The 13,257-nt window shown below is 41.2% G+C and overlaps 2 protein-coding genes across 3 annotated transcripts in view; both read left to right on the top strand.

Annotated features, from left to right (window-relative positions):
- Nucleotides 1-11,574, top strand: part of LOC118927371 (complement C5-like) — a 45,374-nt gene extending 33,800 nt beyond the window's left edge. For both annotated transcript variants that reach the window (XM_057498985.1, XM_036915482.2), the window contains one exon: nucleotides 11,379-11,574. The gene's annotated coding sequence lies outside the window, so the exon portion shown is untranslated. The remainder of the gene's footprint in view (nucleotides 1-11,378) is intronic.
- LOC130683034 (solute carrier family 25 member 43-like) lies at nucleotides 37-5,796 on the top strand. Its single transcript, XM_057498986.1, has one exon. The coding sequence runs from the start codon at nucleotides 57-59 to the stop codon at nucleotides 792-794; it is 738 nt and encodes a 245-aa protein (XP_057354969.1). The 5' UTR covers nucleotides 37-56; the 3' UTR covers nucleotides 795-5,796.
- Nucleotides 11,575-13,257: the final 1,683 nt, after the last annotated feature.

Raw genomic sequence — 13,257 nt, 5'->3', positions numbered from 1 at the left:
CCGGCCCGAGCCACGCGGTCTCCCAGGTGGGCCGGGGCTCGGGCCCGCAAAGCGCGATGGTGACTTGGCGGCGGGACGGCCGGCTGACGGGCAGCCAACGGCTGCTGTGCGCCGGGCTGGCGGGAGCGCTGAGCCTCAGCCTCACCGCGCCGCTGGAGCTCGCCACCGTGCTGGCCCAGGTCGGCGTCGTGCGGGGCCGCGCCCGGGGGCCGGGGGCCGCGGGGCTCCGGGTGTGGCAGGCCGAGGGGCCCCGGGCCCTGTGGAAGGGGAACGCGGTGGCGTGCCTGCGCCTCTTCCCCTGCAGTGCCGTGCAGCTCGCCGCCTACCGCAAGTTTGTCATGCTGTTCACTGATGACTTGGGCCATATTTCCCAGTGGAGTTCCATCATGGCTGGGAGTCTCGCAGACATGGTTTCCACCATTGTGATATATCCTACAGACCTCATCAAAACCCGGTTGATTGTGCAGAACATGCTGGAACCATCTTACAGGGGGATCCTCCATGCTTTTTCTACTGTTTATCAACAGGAAGGATTCCTGGCCCTTTATCGAGGAGTTTCCCTTACTGTTTTAGGTGCTCTCCCCTTCTCTGCTGGCTCCCTCCTCGTTTACACAAACCTGGAGAAAATCTGGAATGCACCCCAAGATCGGTTCTCTCTCCTCCAGAACTTTGCCAATGTCTGCCTGGCTGCTGCAGTGACCCAGACCCTCTCCTTTCCCTTTGACACAGTGAAGAGAAAGATGCAGGAACCATTTCCGCTCCCCTACGACACCCAACCTCACTCTAGGGGCTGAGCACCTCCTGAGACTGGAGCTTCTGGGCACTAGAGGGCACCACACAGAAATATGAAACGTCAAAAGAACATGATTCAGACCAAAATCTCACAAACCCCAGAAAAAGGGCCTAATGAAACTGAACTCACCAATCTGCCTGAAAGAGAGTTCAAAATAAAAATCATAAACATGCTTATGGAGGTACAGAAAAATATTCAGAAACTCAGGAACGAATTTAAGTCGGAGATTCAATCATTAAGAAATTCTGTATCTGAAGTGAAACATACAATGGAGGAATTTAAAAGCAGATTAGATGTAGAAGAAGAGATGGTAAATGGAATAGAAATTAGAGAAGAGGAATATAAAGAAGCTGAGGCACAAAGAGAAAAAAGGATCTCTAATAATGAAAGAATATTGAGAGAATTTTGTGATGAATCCAAATGGAAGAATATTCATATTATAGGGGTACCAGAAGAAGAAGAGAGAGGAAAAGGGATAGAAAGTGTCACAGAGGAGGTAATTGCTGAAAACTTCCCCAATCTGGGGAAGGAGATAGTCTCTCAAGCCATGGAGGTGCACAGATCTCCCAACACAAGGGACCCAAGGAAGACATCAAGACATAATAATTAAAATGGCAAAGATCAAGGATAAAGACAGACTTTTAAAAGCAGCTAGAGAGAGAAAAAAGATCACATATAAAGAAAAACCCATCAGGCTATCATCAGACTTCTCAACAGAAACCTTACAGGCCAGAAGGGAGTGGCAAGATATATTTAATGCAATGAAGCAGAAGGGCCTTGAAACAAGAATACTCTACCCAGCAAGGTTATCATTTAAATTTGAAGGAGGAGTTAAACAATTTCCAGATAAGAAAAAGTTGAGAGAATTTACCTCCCACAAACCACCTTTATAGTGCATTTTGGATGGACTGCTATAGATGGAAGTGTTCCTTCCTAAGGCTAAATAGATGTCACCCAAGGGATAGGCAAAGAGTACAGAATATGATTCATAACATACAAAGAATGGAGGATGAAAAAGTAGGAAAACAAAAAAAGAACCTTTCAGCTGTGTTTATAATAGCACACAAAGTGAGTTAAATTAGACTGATAGTAACCTTTGGTAACCACGAATCTACAGCCTGCAATGGCAATAAGTACATGCCTATTGATAATCACCCTAAATGTAAATAGTCTGAATGCACCAATCAAAAGACATAGAGTCACTGAATGGATTAAAAAACAAGACCCATGTATATGCTGCCTACAAGAGACTCACTTCAAACCCAAAGACATACACAGACTGAAAGTAAAGGGATGGAAAAAGATATTTCATGCAACTAACAGGGAGAAAAAAGCAGGAGTTCCAGTACTTATATCAGACAAAATAGACTTCAAAACAAAGAAAGTCACAAGAGACAAAGAAGGACATTACATAATGATAAAGGGGTCTGTCCAACAAGAGGATGTAACTGTTATAAATATCTATGCACCCAACACAGGATCACCTACATATGTGAAACAAATACTAACAGAACTGAAGGAGGAAAGCAGTGCATTACTTTTAGGAGACTTCAACACACCACTCATGCCAAAGGACAGATCAACCAGACAGAAAATAAGTAAAGAGACAGAGACACTGAACAACATATTAGAACAGATGGACCTAATGGACATCTACAGAACACTCCATCCAAAAGCAACAGGATGCACATTCTTCTCAAGTGCACATGGAACATTTTCAAGAATAGATCATATACTAGGCCACAAAAAGAACCTCAGTAAATTCAAAAAGATTTAAATTGTACCAACCAGCTTCTCAGATCACAAAGGTATGAAACTAGAAATAAATTACACAAAGAAAATGCAAAGGCCCACAAACACATGGAGGCTTAATAACATGCTCCTAAATAATAAATGGATCAATGACAAAACAAAAACAGAGATCAAGCAATATATGGAGACAAATGACAACAATGATTCAACAACACAAAATCTATGGGACACAGTGAAGCCCATGCTAAGAGGGAAATATATTGCAATACAGGCCTACCTCGGGAAAGAAGAACAATCCCAAATGAACAGTCTAAACTCACAATTAATGAAACTAGAAAAGGAAGAACAAAGGAGGCCCAAACTCAGTAGAAGGAGGGACATAATAAAGATTAAAGCAGAAATAAATAAAATTGAGAAGAATAAAACAATAGAAAGAATTAATGAAAGGAGAAGCTGGTTCTTCGAGAAAATAAACAAAATAGATAAACCCCTAGCTAGACTTATCAAGAAAAAAAGAGAGTCTACACACATAAAAAACAGAATCAGAAATAAAAAAGGAAAAATCACTACAGAAACCACAGAAATACAAAGAATTATGAGAGAATACTATGAAAAAGTATATGATAACAAACTGGATAACCTAGAAGAAATGGACAATTTTCTAGAAAAATAAAACCTTCCAAGGCTGACCCAGAAAGAAACAGAAAATCTGAATAGACCAATTACCAGCAAAGAAATTGAATTGGTAATCAAAAAACTACCTAAGAACAAAACCCCTGGACCAGATGGTTTCACTGCTGAATTTTATCATTTAGTGAAGACCTAATACCCATCCTCCTTAAAGTTTTCCAGAAAGTAGAGGAGGGAATACTCCCAAAGTCATTCTACGAGGCCAACATCACTTTAATACCAAAATCAAGGAAAGACACCACAAAAAAAGAAAATTACAGACCAGTATCCCTGATGAACATAGATGCGAAAATACTCAACAAAATATTAGCAAACCAAATTCAAAAATACATCAAAAAGGTCATCCATCATGATCAAGTGGGATTCATCCCAGGGATGCAAGGAAGGTACAACATTCGAAAATCCATCAACATAACTACATCAACAAAAAGAAGGACAAAAACCACATGATCATCTCCATAGATGCTGAAAAAGCATTTGACAGAATTCAACATCCATTCATGATAAAAACTCTCAACAAAATGGGTATAGATGGCAAGTACCTCAACATAATAAAGGCCATCTATGATAAACCCACAGCCAACATTATACTTAACAGCCAGAAGCTGAAAGCTATTCCTTTAAGATGGGGAACAAGACAAGGATGCCCACTCTCCCCACTTTTATTCAACATAGTTCTGGAGGTCCTAGCCACGGCAATCAGACAACACAAAGAAATAAAAGGCATCCAGATAGGCAAGGAAGAAGTCAAATTTTTCCTGTTTGCAGATGACATGATACTCTACATAAAAAACCCTAAAGAATCCACTCCAAAACTACTAGATCTAATATCTGAATTCAGCAAAGTTACACAATACAAAATTAATACACAGAAATCTGTTGCTTTCCTATACACTAATGATGAACTAACAGAAAGAGAAATCAGGAAAACAATTCCATTTACAATTGCATCAAAAGGAATGAAATACCTAGGACTAAACCTAACCAAGGAAGTGAAAGACCTGTATGCTGAAAACTGCAAGACACTCTTAAGAGAAATTAAAGAGGACACTAATAAATGGAAATTCATCCCATGCTCTTCGCTAGGAAGAATTAATACTGTCAAAATGGCTATCCTGCCTAAAGCAATCTACAGATTCAATGCAATGCCTATCAAAATACCTACAGCATTCTTCAATGAACGAGAGCAAATAGTTCTAAAATTCATATGTAATAACAAAAGACACCGAATAGCCAAAACAATCCTGAGAAGGAAGAATAAAGCAGGTGGAATTACACTCCCTGACTTCTAGCTCTACTACAAAGCCACAGTAATCAAGACAATTTGGTACTGGCACAAGAACAGGCCCATAGGCCAGTGGAACAGATTAGAGAGTCCAGACATAAACTCAAGCATATATGGTCAATTAATATGTGCTCAAGGAGCCATGGATACACAATGGGGAAATGACAGCCTCTTCAACAGCTGGTGTTGGCAAAACTGGACAGCTACATGTAAGAGAATGAAACTGAATTACTGTCTAACCCCATACACAAAAACTCAAAGTGGATCAAAGACCTGAATGTAAGTCATGACACCATAAAACTCTTAGAAAAAAATATAGGCAAAAATCTCTTGGACATAAACATGAGCAACTTCTTCATGAGCATATCTCCCCAGGCAAGGGAAACAAAAGCAAAAATGAACAAATAGGACTACATCAAACTAAAAGGTTATGTACAGCAAAGGATACCATCACTCGAACAAAAAGACATCCTACAGTATGGGAGAATATATTCCTAAATGACATATCCAATAAGGGGTTGACATCCAAATTGTATAAAGAGCTCATGCACCTCAACAAACAAAAAGCAAATAGTCCAATTAAAATATGGGCAGAGAAGCTGAACAGACACTTCTCCAAAGAAGAAATCCAGATGGCCAACAGGCACATGAAAAGATGCTCCACATCGCTAATCATCAGAGAAATGCAAATTAAAACCACAATGAGATATCACCTCACACCAATTAGGATGGCCACCATCCAAAAGACAAACAACAACAAATGTTGGCAAGGATGTGGAGAAAGGGGAACCCTCCTACACTGCTGGTGGGAATGTAAATTAGTTCAGCCATTGTGGATAGCAGTATGGAGGTTCCTCAAAAAATAAAAATAGAAATACCATTTGACCCAGGAATTCCACTCGTAGGAATTTACCCTAAGAATGCAGGAGCCCAGTTTGAAAAAGACATATGCACCCCTATATTTATCGCAGCACTATTTACAATAGCCAAGAAATGGAAGCAACCTAAGTGTCCATCAGTAGATGAATGGATAAAGATGTGGTACATATACCCAATGGAATATTATTCAGCCATAAGAAGAAAAGAAATCCTACCATTTGCAACAACATGGATGGAGCTAGAGGGTATTATGCTCAGTGAAATAAGCCAGGCAGAGAAAGACAAGTATCAAATGATTTCACTTATCTGTGGAGTATAAGAGCAAAGAAAAAACTGAAGGAACAAAACAGCAGCAAACTCACAGAACCCAAGAATGGACTAACAGTTACCAAGGGAAAGGGACTGGGGAGGGTGGGTAGGAAGGGAGGGATAAGGGGGAAAATGGGGCATTACGATGACCACAGATAATGTAGGTGGGAGGACACAGGAAAGGCAGTATATACAGAGAGGACAAGTAATGATTCTGCAGTATCTTGCTACGCTGATGGACAGTGACTGATGGGGTTTGTGGGGGGGACTTGATAATGGGGGGAGTCTAGTAACCATAATGTTGTTCAAGTAATTGTACATTAATGATATCAAGATAAAAATTTTTTTTAAATAGTTAAAAAAAAAAAAAAACAGTATAGATATGGAAAGGGGAAACCACAGGCAGTTTTTTATGACCAGATTCTAGTCTGGAGGAAAACATTCTTTTTAACTTCTAAATAATTTCCAGAAGCAGACTAAAGGCTCTTCCCTAGTCCTATACTGAGTTGATAGCAGAGCTAAAATTAGAACTTTGGTCTTCTGACTTTCAGGCTTATGTTTTTGTATCACTAAAAAAAAAAAAAAAAAATTGGTTCCAGATGCTCCAGACCAACAAGTTGATCTAAAGTTAATTGTGCTAAGAGTTGTGGTGTATTAAAAATGAATATATAATATAGGAATCCAGGAATTAAAAGTCCCAACCCCAGTTTGGAATGCTCATATAGTTTGCACAAGTTTATCTTTCACAGCTCCACTTAGAGCCATTTTCTTGGGGAACCTTCCATGAGTCCCAGACACAAGCTCTGTAGAATTGTTACTTTCCTTCCAATGATTTATCTCAAGTTTATCATTACACACTCGTAAGCACGCTCATTTAAGTAATGTCTGTCTTTCCCACTAATAATCTTACTTTTATTGAGGACTGACTCAAGGTCAGATTCTGTCCTAAACTTTTTACAAGAGTTAATTAATCTAACTCACTACAACCCAATGAAGTAGGTATTTTATTTTATGTATTTTATTTATATAAGGGGTATTATATTATCCCCCTTGATAGATGGGAAAACTGAGGCACAAAATGATTAAGTAATTTGCCCAACATCAAGCAGCAAGTAGCAGAATCAGGACCCAAGCCCAGCAGACTGACTCTCAACCTCACACACTGAGGTTCCGAAGAGTCTAGACTTGTCCCTGTGTTTGCTTCCTCAGCACTCGACACAGTGCCTGCCAAGAGGGGGCACACACTGAATATCTGTGAAATAAATTCATTATCTGGTTTCTAGCTCAGGAATTGCTCATATTTGGCTATGTGGCCCTTGATCTCTCTGAATTAAACATTTATCCTAATGACCATGTTTAGAGTTGTGAAAACCCACATAAGATCATGGAAGCAAAACAACTTGAACAAGAATAAATTTTAAAATAAATATTAATGTAGAGAATGACATAGCAAGGTTAAGGTAAAAGTGCTTTTTCAATGGCATTATTTGCCCCAATAAGGCATGTTATTTGGTAACCATTCTCACTGGCTTAAGTAGCTTGCCAGAGATGATAGCTAGTTGTCTTTCAAACGGGATCATACAGATCTAAAATTCTTCCTTAACTCTTTTGGAATGTGCTCAGTTTCATTTCTTTCAGGGTTCAGATTTCACAAGATTTATATGTATTATTTATGCCTATAGTTAAGGCCTCAAGTAGAATAAAACCACACTTAATTACTACTACTTTGTAATTTATTTCCATTTTAAAAATGGTAATGAGATCACTCAGTTTTGATTGGCTGCCCTAATTATAAACCCAGTAAATAAATAAGTACCCCAAAAAAGAACGGTTATGAAATGGATTAATCAAAACCAGTGAATTGTTCTTATTTACGGTTCCCAATGCTTCTATTAGAGGTAAGGGCCCTGGAGCAAGATCTGCCATACAGAGACCCAAATTTAGGCATTAAACCAAATTCTGGCACCACATTCCAAACCTTCACATTTTTACTCAGCTCCTGGGATTCCTTTGAAATACTGTAGCAACTGGAAGTTATGAATTCCTAGCCATTCTACATTAAAAGCAAGTAAAAAGATGAAGTCTTACAGAGCCAAGTTCATTGACAGCATTTATGCAACCCGCAGTTATTAGCACTGACTCAGGTGCCAGGCACTGAGATGGGGATAAGAAGTTACTGCTAACGCAAAAAAAGATACAGAAAAGTTCTCAAACACAGACATAACCCCCTAACTTTGTTATCAACATATAAATTTCCTTTTTGCTACAACTGAGGATCATTTTATAGTAGCCACATCCACTTGACCAGCTTGGCCTGACACTGATTTCTAGTAGCTGGCCTTTGGTACTACCCCTTGCATTGAATATCTGCTTGATGGTCTGCTCCTTCCTGGCCACTGATGGCCTGAGAAAACGTCTCCCTGGTTGAGTGCATGCTGGCAGAAAAACTCACTTTTTTTCCTAAAATCAAGTTCTTAAAATGAAATATTTAAATATATTTCTTTATGAATTCTGCCTTCTATTAGAAAATGCTTTGTATTGCCAAAAATAATATTTTTTGACATTTTGGTAGAATTGAACATCATGTTTCTAAGCATTTGATCTGCAATATTCATGAAAATTGAATGCAAAAGATGAAAATACTTTGTGGCAGCGAGTGCTAACTAACCCAGAATTCATTCTTTCTTTCCAACTTATTATAAAAATCTGAATTTTATGGCTTAGTATGTGGTCTATTCTGGAAAATGTTCCATGTGCACTTGAGAAGAATGTGTATTCTGCTGCTTTTGAGTGTAGAGTTCTGTAGATGTCTGTTAGGTCCATCTGTTCTGGTGTGTTGTTCAGTGCCTCTGTGTCCTTATTTTCTGTCTGGTGGATCTGTCCTTTGGAGTGAGTGGTGTGTTGAAGTCTCCTAGAACAAATGCATTGCATTCTATTTCCTCCTTTAATTCTGTTAGTATTTGTTTCACATATGTCGGTGCTCCTGTGTTGGGTGTGTACATATTTATAATGGTTATATCCTCTTGTTGGACTGATCCCTTTATCATTATGCGATGTCCTTCTTTATCTCTTGTTACTTTCTTTGTTTTGAAGTCTATTTTGTATGATACAAGTACTGCAACACCTGCTTTTTTCTCCTTATTGTTTGCATGAAATATCTTTTTCCATCCCTTCACTTTTAGTCTGTATATGTCTTTGGATTTGAGGTGAGTCTCTTGTAAGCAGCATATAGATGGGTCTTGCTTTTTTACCTAGTCTATTACTCTGTGTCTTTTGATTGGTGCATTCAGTCCATTTACATTTAGGGTGATTATTGAAAGATATGTACTTATTGCCATTGCAGGCTTTAGATTCATGGTTACCAAAGGTTCAAGGGTAGCTTCTTTACTATCTAACCATCTAACTTAACTCACTTATTAAGCTATTATAAACACAGTATGATGATTCTTTTTCTCTCCCTTCTTATTCCTCCTCCTCCATTCTTTATATGGTAGGTGTTTTATTCTGTACTCTTTTGTGTTTCCTTTGACTGCTTTTGTGAATAGTTGATTTTATTTTTTGCCTTTAATTAGTATTTGGTTGGTCTGCTTTCTTTTGTGTGATTTTATTTTCTCTGGTGACATCTATTTAGCCTTAGGAGTGCTCCCATCTAGAGCAGTCCCTTTAAAATATCCTGTAGAGGTGGTTTGTGGGAGGCAAATTTCCTCAACTTTTGCTTGTCTGGGAATTGTTTAATCCCTCCCTCATATTTAAATGATAATCGTGCTGGATACAGTATTCTTGGTTCAAGGCCCTTCTGTTTCATTGCATTAAATATATCATGCTATTCTCTTCTGGCCTGTAAGGAGGTTTCTGTTGAGAAGTCTGATGGTAGCCTGATGGGTTTTCCTTTGTAGGTGATCTTTTTTCTCTCGCTGGCTGCCTTTAATACTCTGTCCTTGTCTTTGATCTTTGCCATTTTAATTATTATATGTCTTGGTGTTGTCCTCCTTGGGTCCCTTGTGTTGGGAGATCTGTGGGCTTCCATGGTCTGAGAGACTATTTCCTCCCCCAGTTTGGGGAAGTTTTCAGCAATTATTTCTTCAAAGACACTTTGTATCCCTTTTTCTCTCTCTTCTTCTTCTTCTGGTACCCCTATAATGTGAATATTGTTCCATTTGGATTGGTCATGTGATTCTCTCAATATTCTTTCATTCCTGGAGATCCTTTTCTCTCTCTCTCTGCCTCAGCTTCTCTGTATTCCTGTTGTCTGATTTCTATTCCATTAACAGTCTCTTGCACCTCATCCAGTCTGCTCTTAAGTCGTTCCAGAGATTGTTTCATTTCTGTTATCTCCCTCCTGACTTCATCCCTTAGCTCTTGCATATTTCTTTGCAGGTCCATCAGCATGGCTATGACCTTTATTTTGAATTCTTTTTCAGGAATATTGGTTATATCTATCTCCCCAGGCCCTCTCTCAGGGCTTGTCTGGGTGATTCTCGACTGGACCAGATTCTTCTGCCTTTTCATGATGATAGATGTAGTCGTAGGCAGGTGGCGTGTGTGTCAGCTGGGAGAACAAAGTCCCTTCCTGCTTGCTGGTTGCCTTGCCCTTCTCCGCTGCCTGTGTCAGTTACTCGCACACCGGGAGCAGCCTCTGGGTTAATCCCCTGAGCTGCCGTGGGCAGGGCAGTCCTCGGGGTAACCCAGAGCCCTACGGGGAGTGGCAGACACACCAGGTGTGCTCTCCTTTGAGAATGGCACCCCTTCAAGCCTTGCCCCGGCTTCCTCTGCACCGGGCAGCTGCGCACCTGTGGCAGCCTCTGGGTCTGGCCCAGGTAGCTGCACACTGGGAGGAGACTCTGGGTGGTTGCTGTGGGCAGGGCCACTCTCCAGCTGCTCTGCCACTGTGGCAGGGCAGCGCCAGCTGGGGGGAACTAATGGCAGGCTGCTTATTGCCGTGAGGGGCTTCAGAGCTGCATTGCCACCCAGGGGGTTGGGGCACCTGAAGTTCCTCAAGATTCCCAGCCTGCTGGGCTGGGTGTGCCAGGACGGTTCTGTCCAGCTGTTAAGCCTCTATCCCTTTAAGACTTTCAAAAGCACTTGCTGTCTTTTGTCCCAGGGGAACCGGCTGTGGGTACCTGCTTGCAGATTTTACTTCTCCGTCTCTCTAATATCCAGTACACCATGCAATGGGTGTCTGTGCTCTCGGTGCAGATTACTAGGGCTGGTTATTTAGCAGCCCTGCACTTCCGCTCCCTCCCCACCCTGATTCTTTTCCTTCCACCAGAGAGCTAGGGTGGGGGGAGTGCTTGCATCCCGCCAGGTCGCAGCTTTGTATCTTACCCCCTTTGTGAGATGCTGAGTTCTCGCAGATGTAGATGTAGCCTGGCTGTTGTACTGTATCTTCCGGTCTGTCTGTTAGGCATAGTTGTATTTGTTGTATTTTCAAAAATATATATGGTTTTTGGAGGAGATTTCCTCTGCCCTATTCACGCCACCATCTTGTATCCTCTCATGTCCAAAATCCGAATTTTAGCTGGCCACATTTTTGCCCAGTTTCCCTTGAAGTGGGTACAGCCAAGCCCCAAGTCTCCTGAGGAGATATAAATTTTATGGGACTTTGAGGAAGGCTGCTCAAAGAGAGTTGATTCAACAGGGAGAGGTCACTTTTGTGCCCTCTTTTTGCAGCCCTAACTCAGAAGCAAAGTTTGGAGCTCCAGCAGCCATTCTGGACCATGAGGTAACACTGAAGATTCAAGTTAGATGCAAGCATGGTAGAACAAAAATATAATGGCCCCTACCTCTGATGACATGTGGAGCTGCCTTTGCATCCTTGAACTTCTTTTATGTGAGAAAGAAATAAACATTTATCTCATTTAAGCAAGTTATTTTGGTTGTCTTTTATATACAGCAGAACCGAATTCTAATTAATATGAACTCATTTTCCTCCCCTGGCCCTGCCTAGTTCCCCCATCATAATACTTATCACAGTTTGGTTTAATTGCTTGTCTGATGGTCTGTCTTCAACACTAGACCCCAAGCTCCTTGAGATTTCTGTCTAGTTCCTCATTGCTATCCCAGCTCCTACCTTAGTATCTGGGACATTTTAGATGCTCAATAAGTATTTGTTGAATGAATAACTGTGGGAGTACCTAAATCTCAGTTCTTTCTCCTCTTTTCCCCTTTCCTCTCTTTTATATAACATCCCATCAAACTTCTGCATCTGATGAAGCTATCCTTCATCTCTCTTCATCCCCAATGACACTCTACCATCTCTCCATCTCATCCCAGCACCTCATCCCCCACCATTCTCATCCTTTTCCACCACATCCTTCATTCCCAAGCCAGGGATGCCCAGGGTGCACTGTGCCAACTTCACAAGGATCCAGGACCTGACTCCTAAAAGGGAGGGCTAGGATGTGAATTGGGGCCTTCTCCCCAAGGGTACTTGCACCTAGATGCCTCATGGTCTACAGGGCTGTGGTTCTGGGGGTATGAGGGGACTCTGAGAAGCAAATCCAAGCCAAAACCATAGCCTTACAGCTCTTAAGGTGCCCCTTAGCCATGGCCTGGGCAAGGGTTGGTGAAAGGGGCTCCCTGTCACACAGCAGAATTCACCCTCCACCCTTGCCCAAATCCCTGTGGTCTTTGCCCCAGGATCCATCCCCAGGACCTGGTACAATAGCTGCTCAGAGAGAAAACCTTCTCAGGCAAGTGAAGAGGCTGCCAGAGGTGTCCACAAAGAGCTGTTTTGTTCACTCCCCTGAGAAAAAGTGTTTAAGAACACCCCTCACCCCAGCCAGATTGTACCCATCATCCCCAAGTTTCAATTTTCCTAAGGGAAAAACACAGAGCTCCCAGAAGTGATTCTGTGCACCGTGGAGGCAGGATGTGCGCCAAGGACATGTGAAATGGGGCTTGGCATCCATTTCTCCTTTCTCATATATAGACCCTAATTCTAATTTTTTGAACTTCTGCCTCCTCCCTGGTCTGGTAAACTTAACAACCTAGTCTATTTCTTTCTGTCTTTTCAGATAAAAAAAATTGTAGTAAAAACCATATAATAATATTTATCATTTTAAGCATTCAAAAGTTTGCAACTCAGTGGCATTACATACACTCACAATGTTGTGTAACCATTAACGTCATTTACACCCAAAACTTTTTCATTATCTGCAACAAAAACTCTGTATCTACTAAACAATGACTCCCCCTCCTGGTTTGTTTCTTAACAGGGCCCTGCCTCCATCATGTCCATAGGCCTCAGCCTTGTAGCTAGGTCCTACCTATTTGCCAATGTGACCTCCTTGATGCAACCTCCTGCCTGGACGCCTGAGGAATGCTTCCCAAGATGACCTGCCTGTTGTTACATCACTTTGTTAGACCCCTGATACTGGCTGCCTCTCTGGCCTTGTCCCTTTTTTTAAAGTACCCTATAGAGGCTGACTGCCAAAATGAACACTCCATAAGCACCTAGAGATTAGGATATTGTCTGTCCCACCTTGGAAGTGACTTATTTTTAGGTCATAACTCCTGCCAGTCTATAAGTCTGCTGAAAGTAACTGGG

This window comes from Manis pentadactyla, chromosome 3, assembly GCF_030020395.1.
Source record: "Manis pentadactyla isolate mManPen7 chromosome 3, mManPen7.hap1, whole genome shotgun sequence".
Taxonomy (NCBI): domain Eukaryota; kingdom Metazoa; phylum Chordata; class Mammalia; order Pholidota; family Manidae; genus Manis; species Manis pentadactyla.
Note: the sequence above shows the minus strand (reverse complement) of the source record. Positions and strands in the feature narration are given on the sequence as shown.

Excerpts from the sequence above, each read along its gene's own strand:
- LOC130683034 (XM_057498986.1), top strand. The coding sequence starts at position 57 with ATGGTGACTTGGCGGCGGGACGGCCGGCTGACGGGCAGCCAACGGCTG.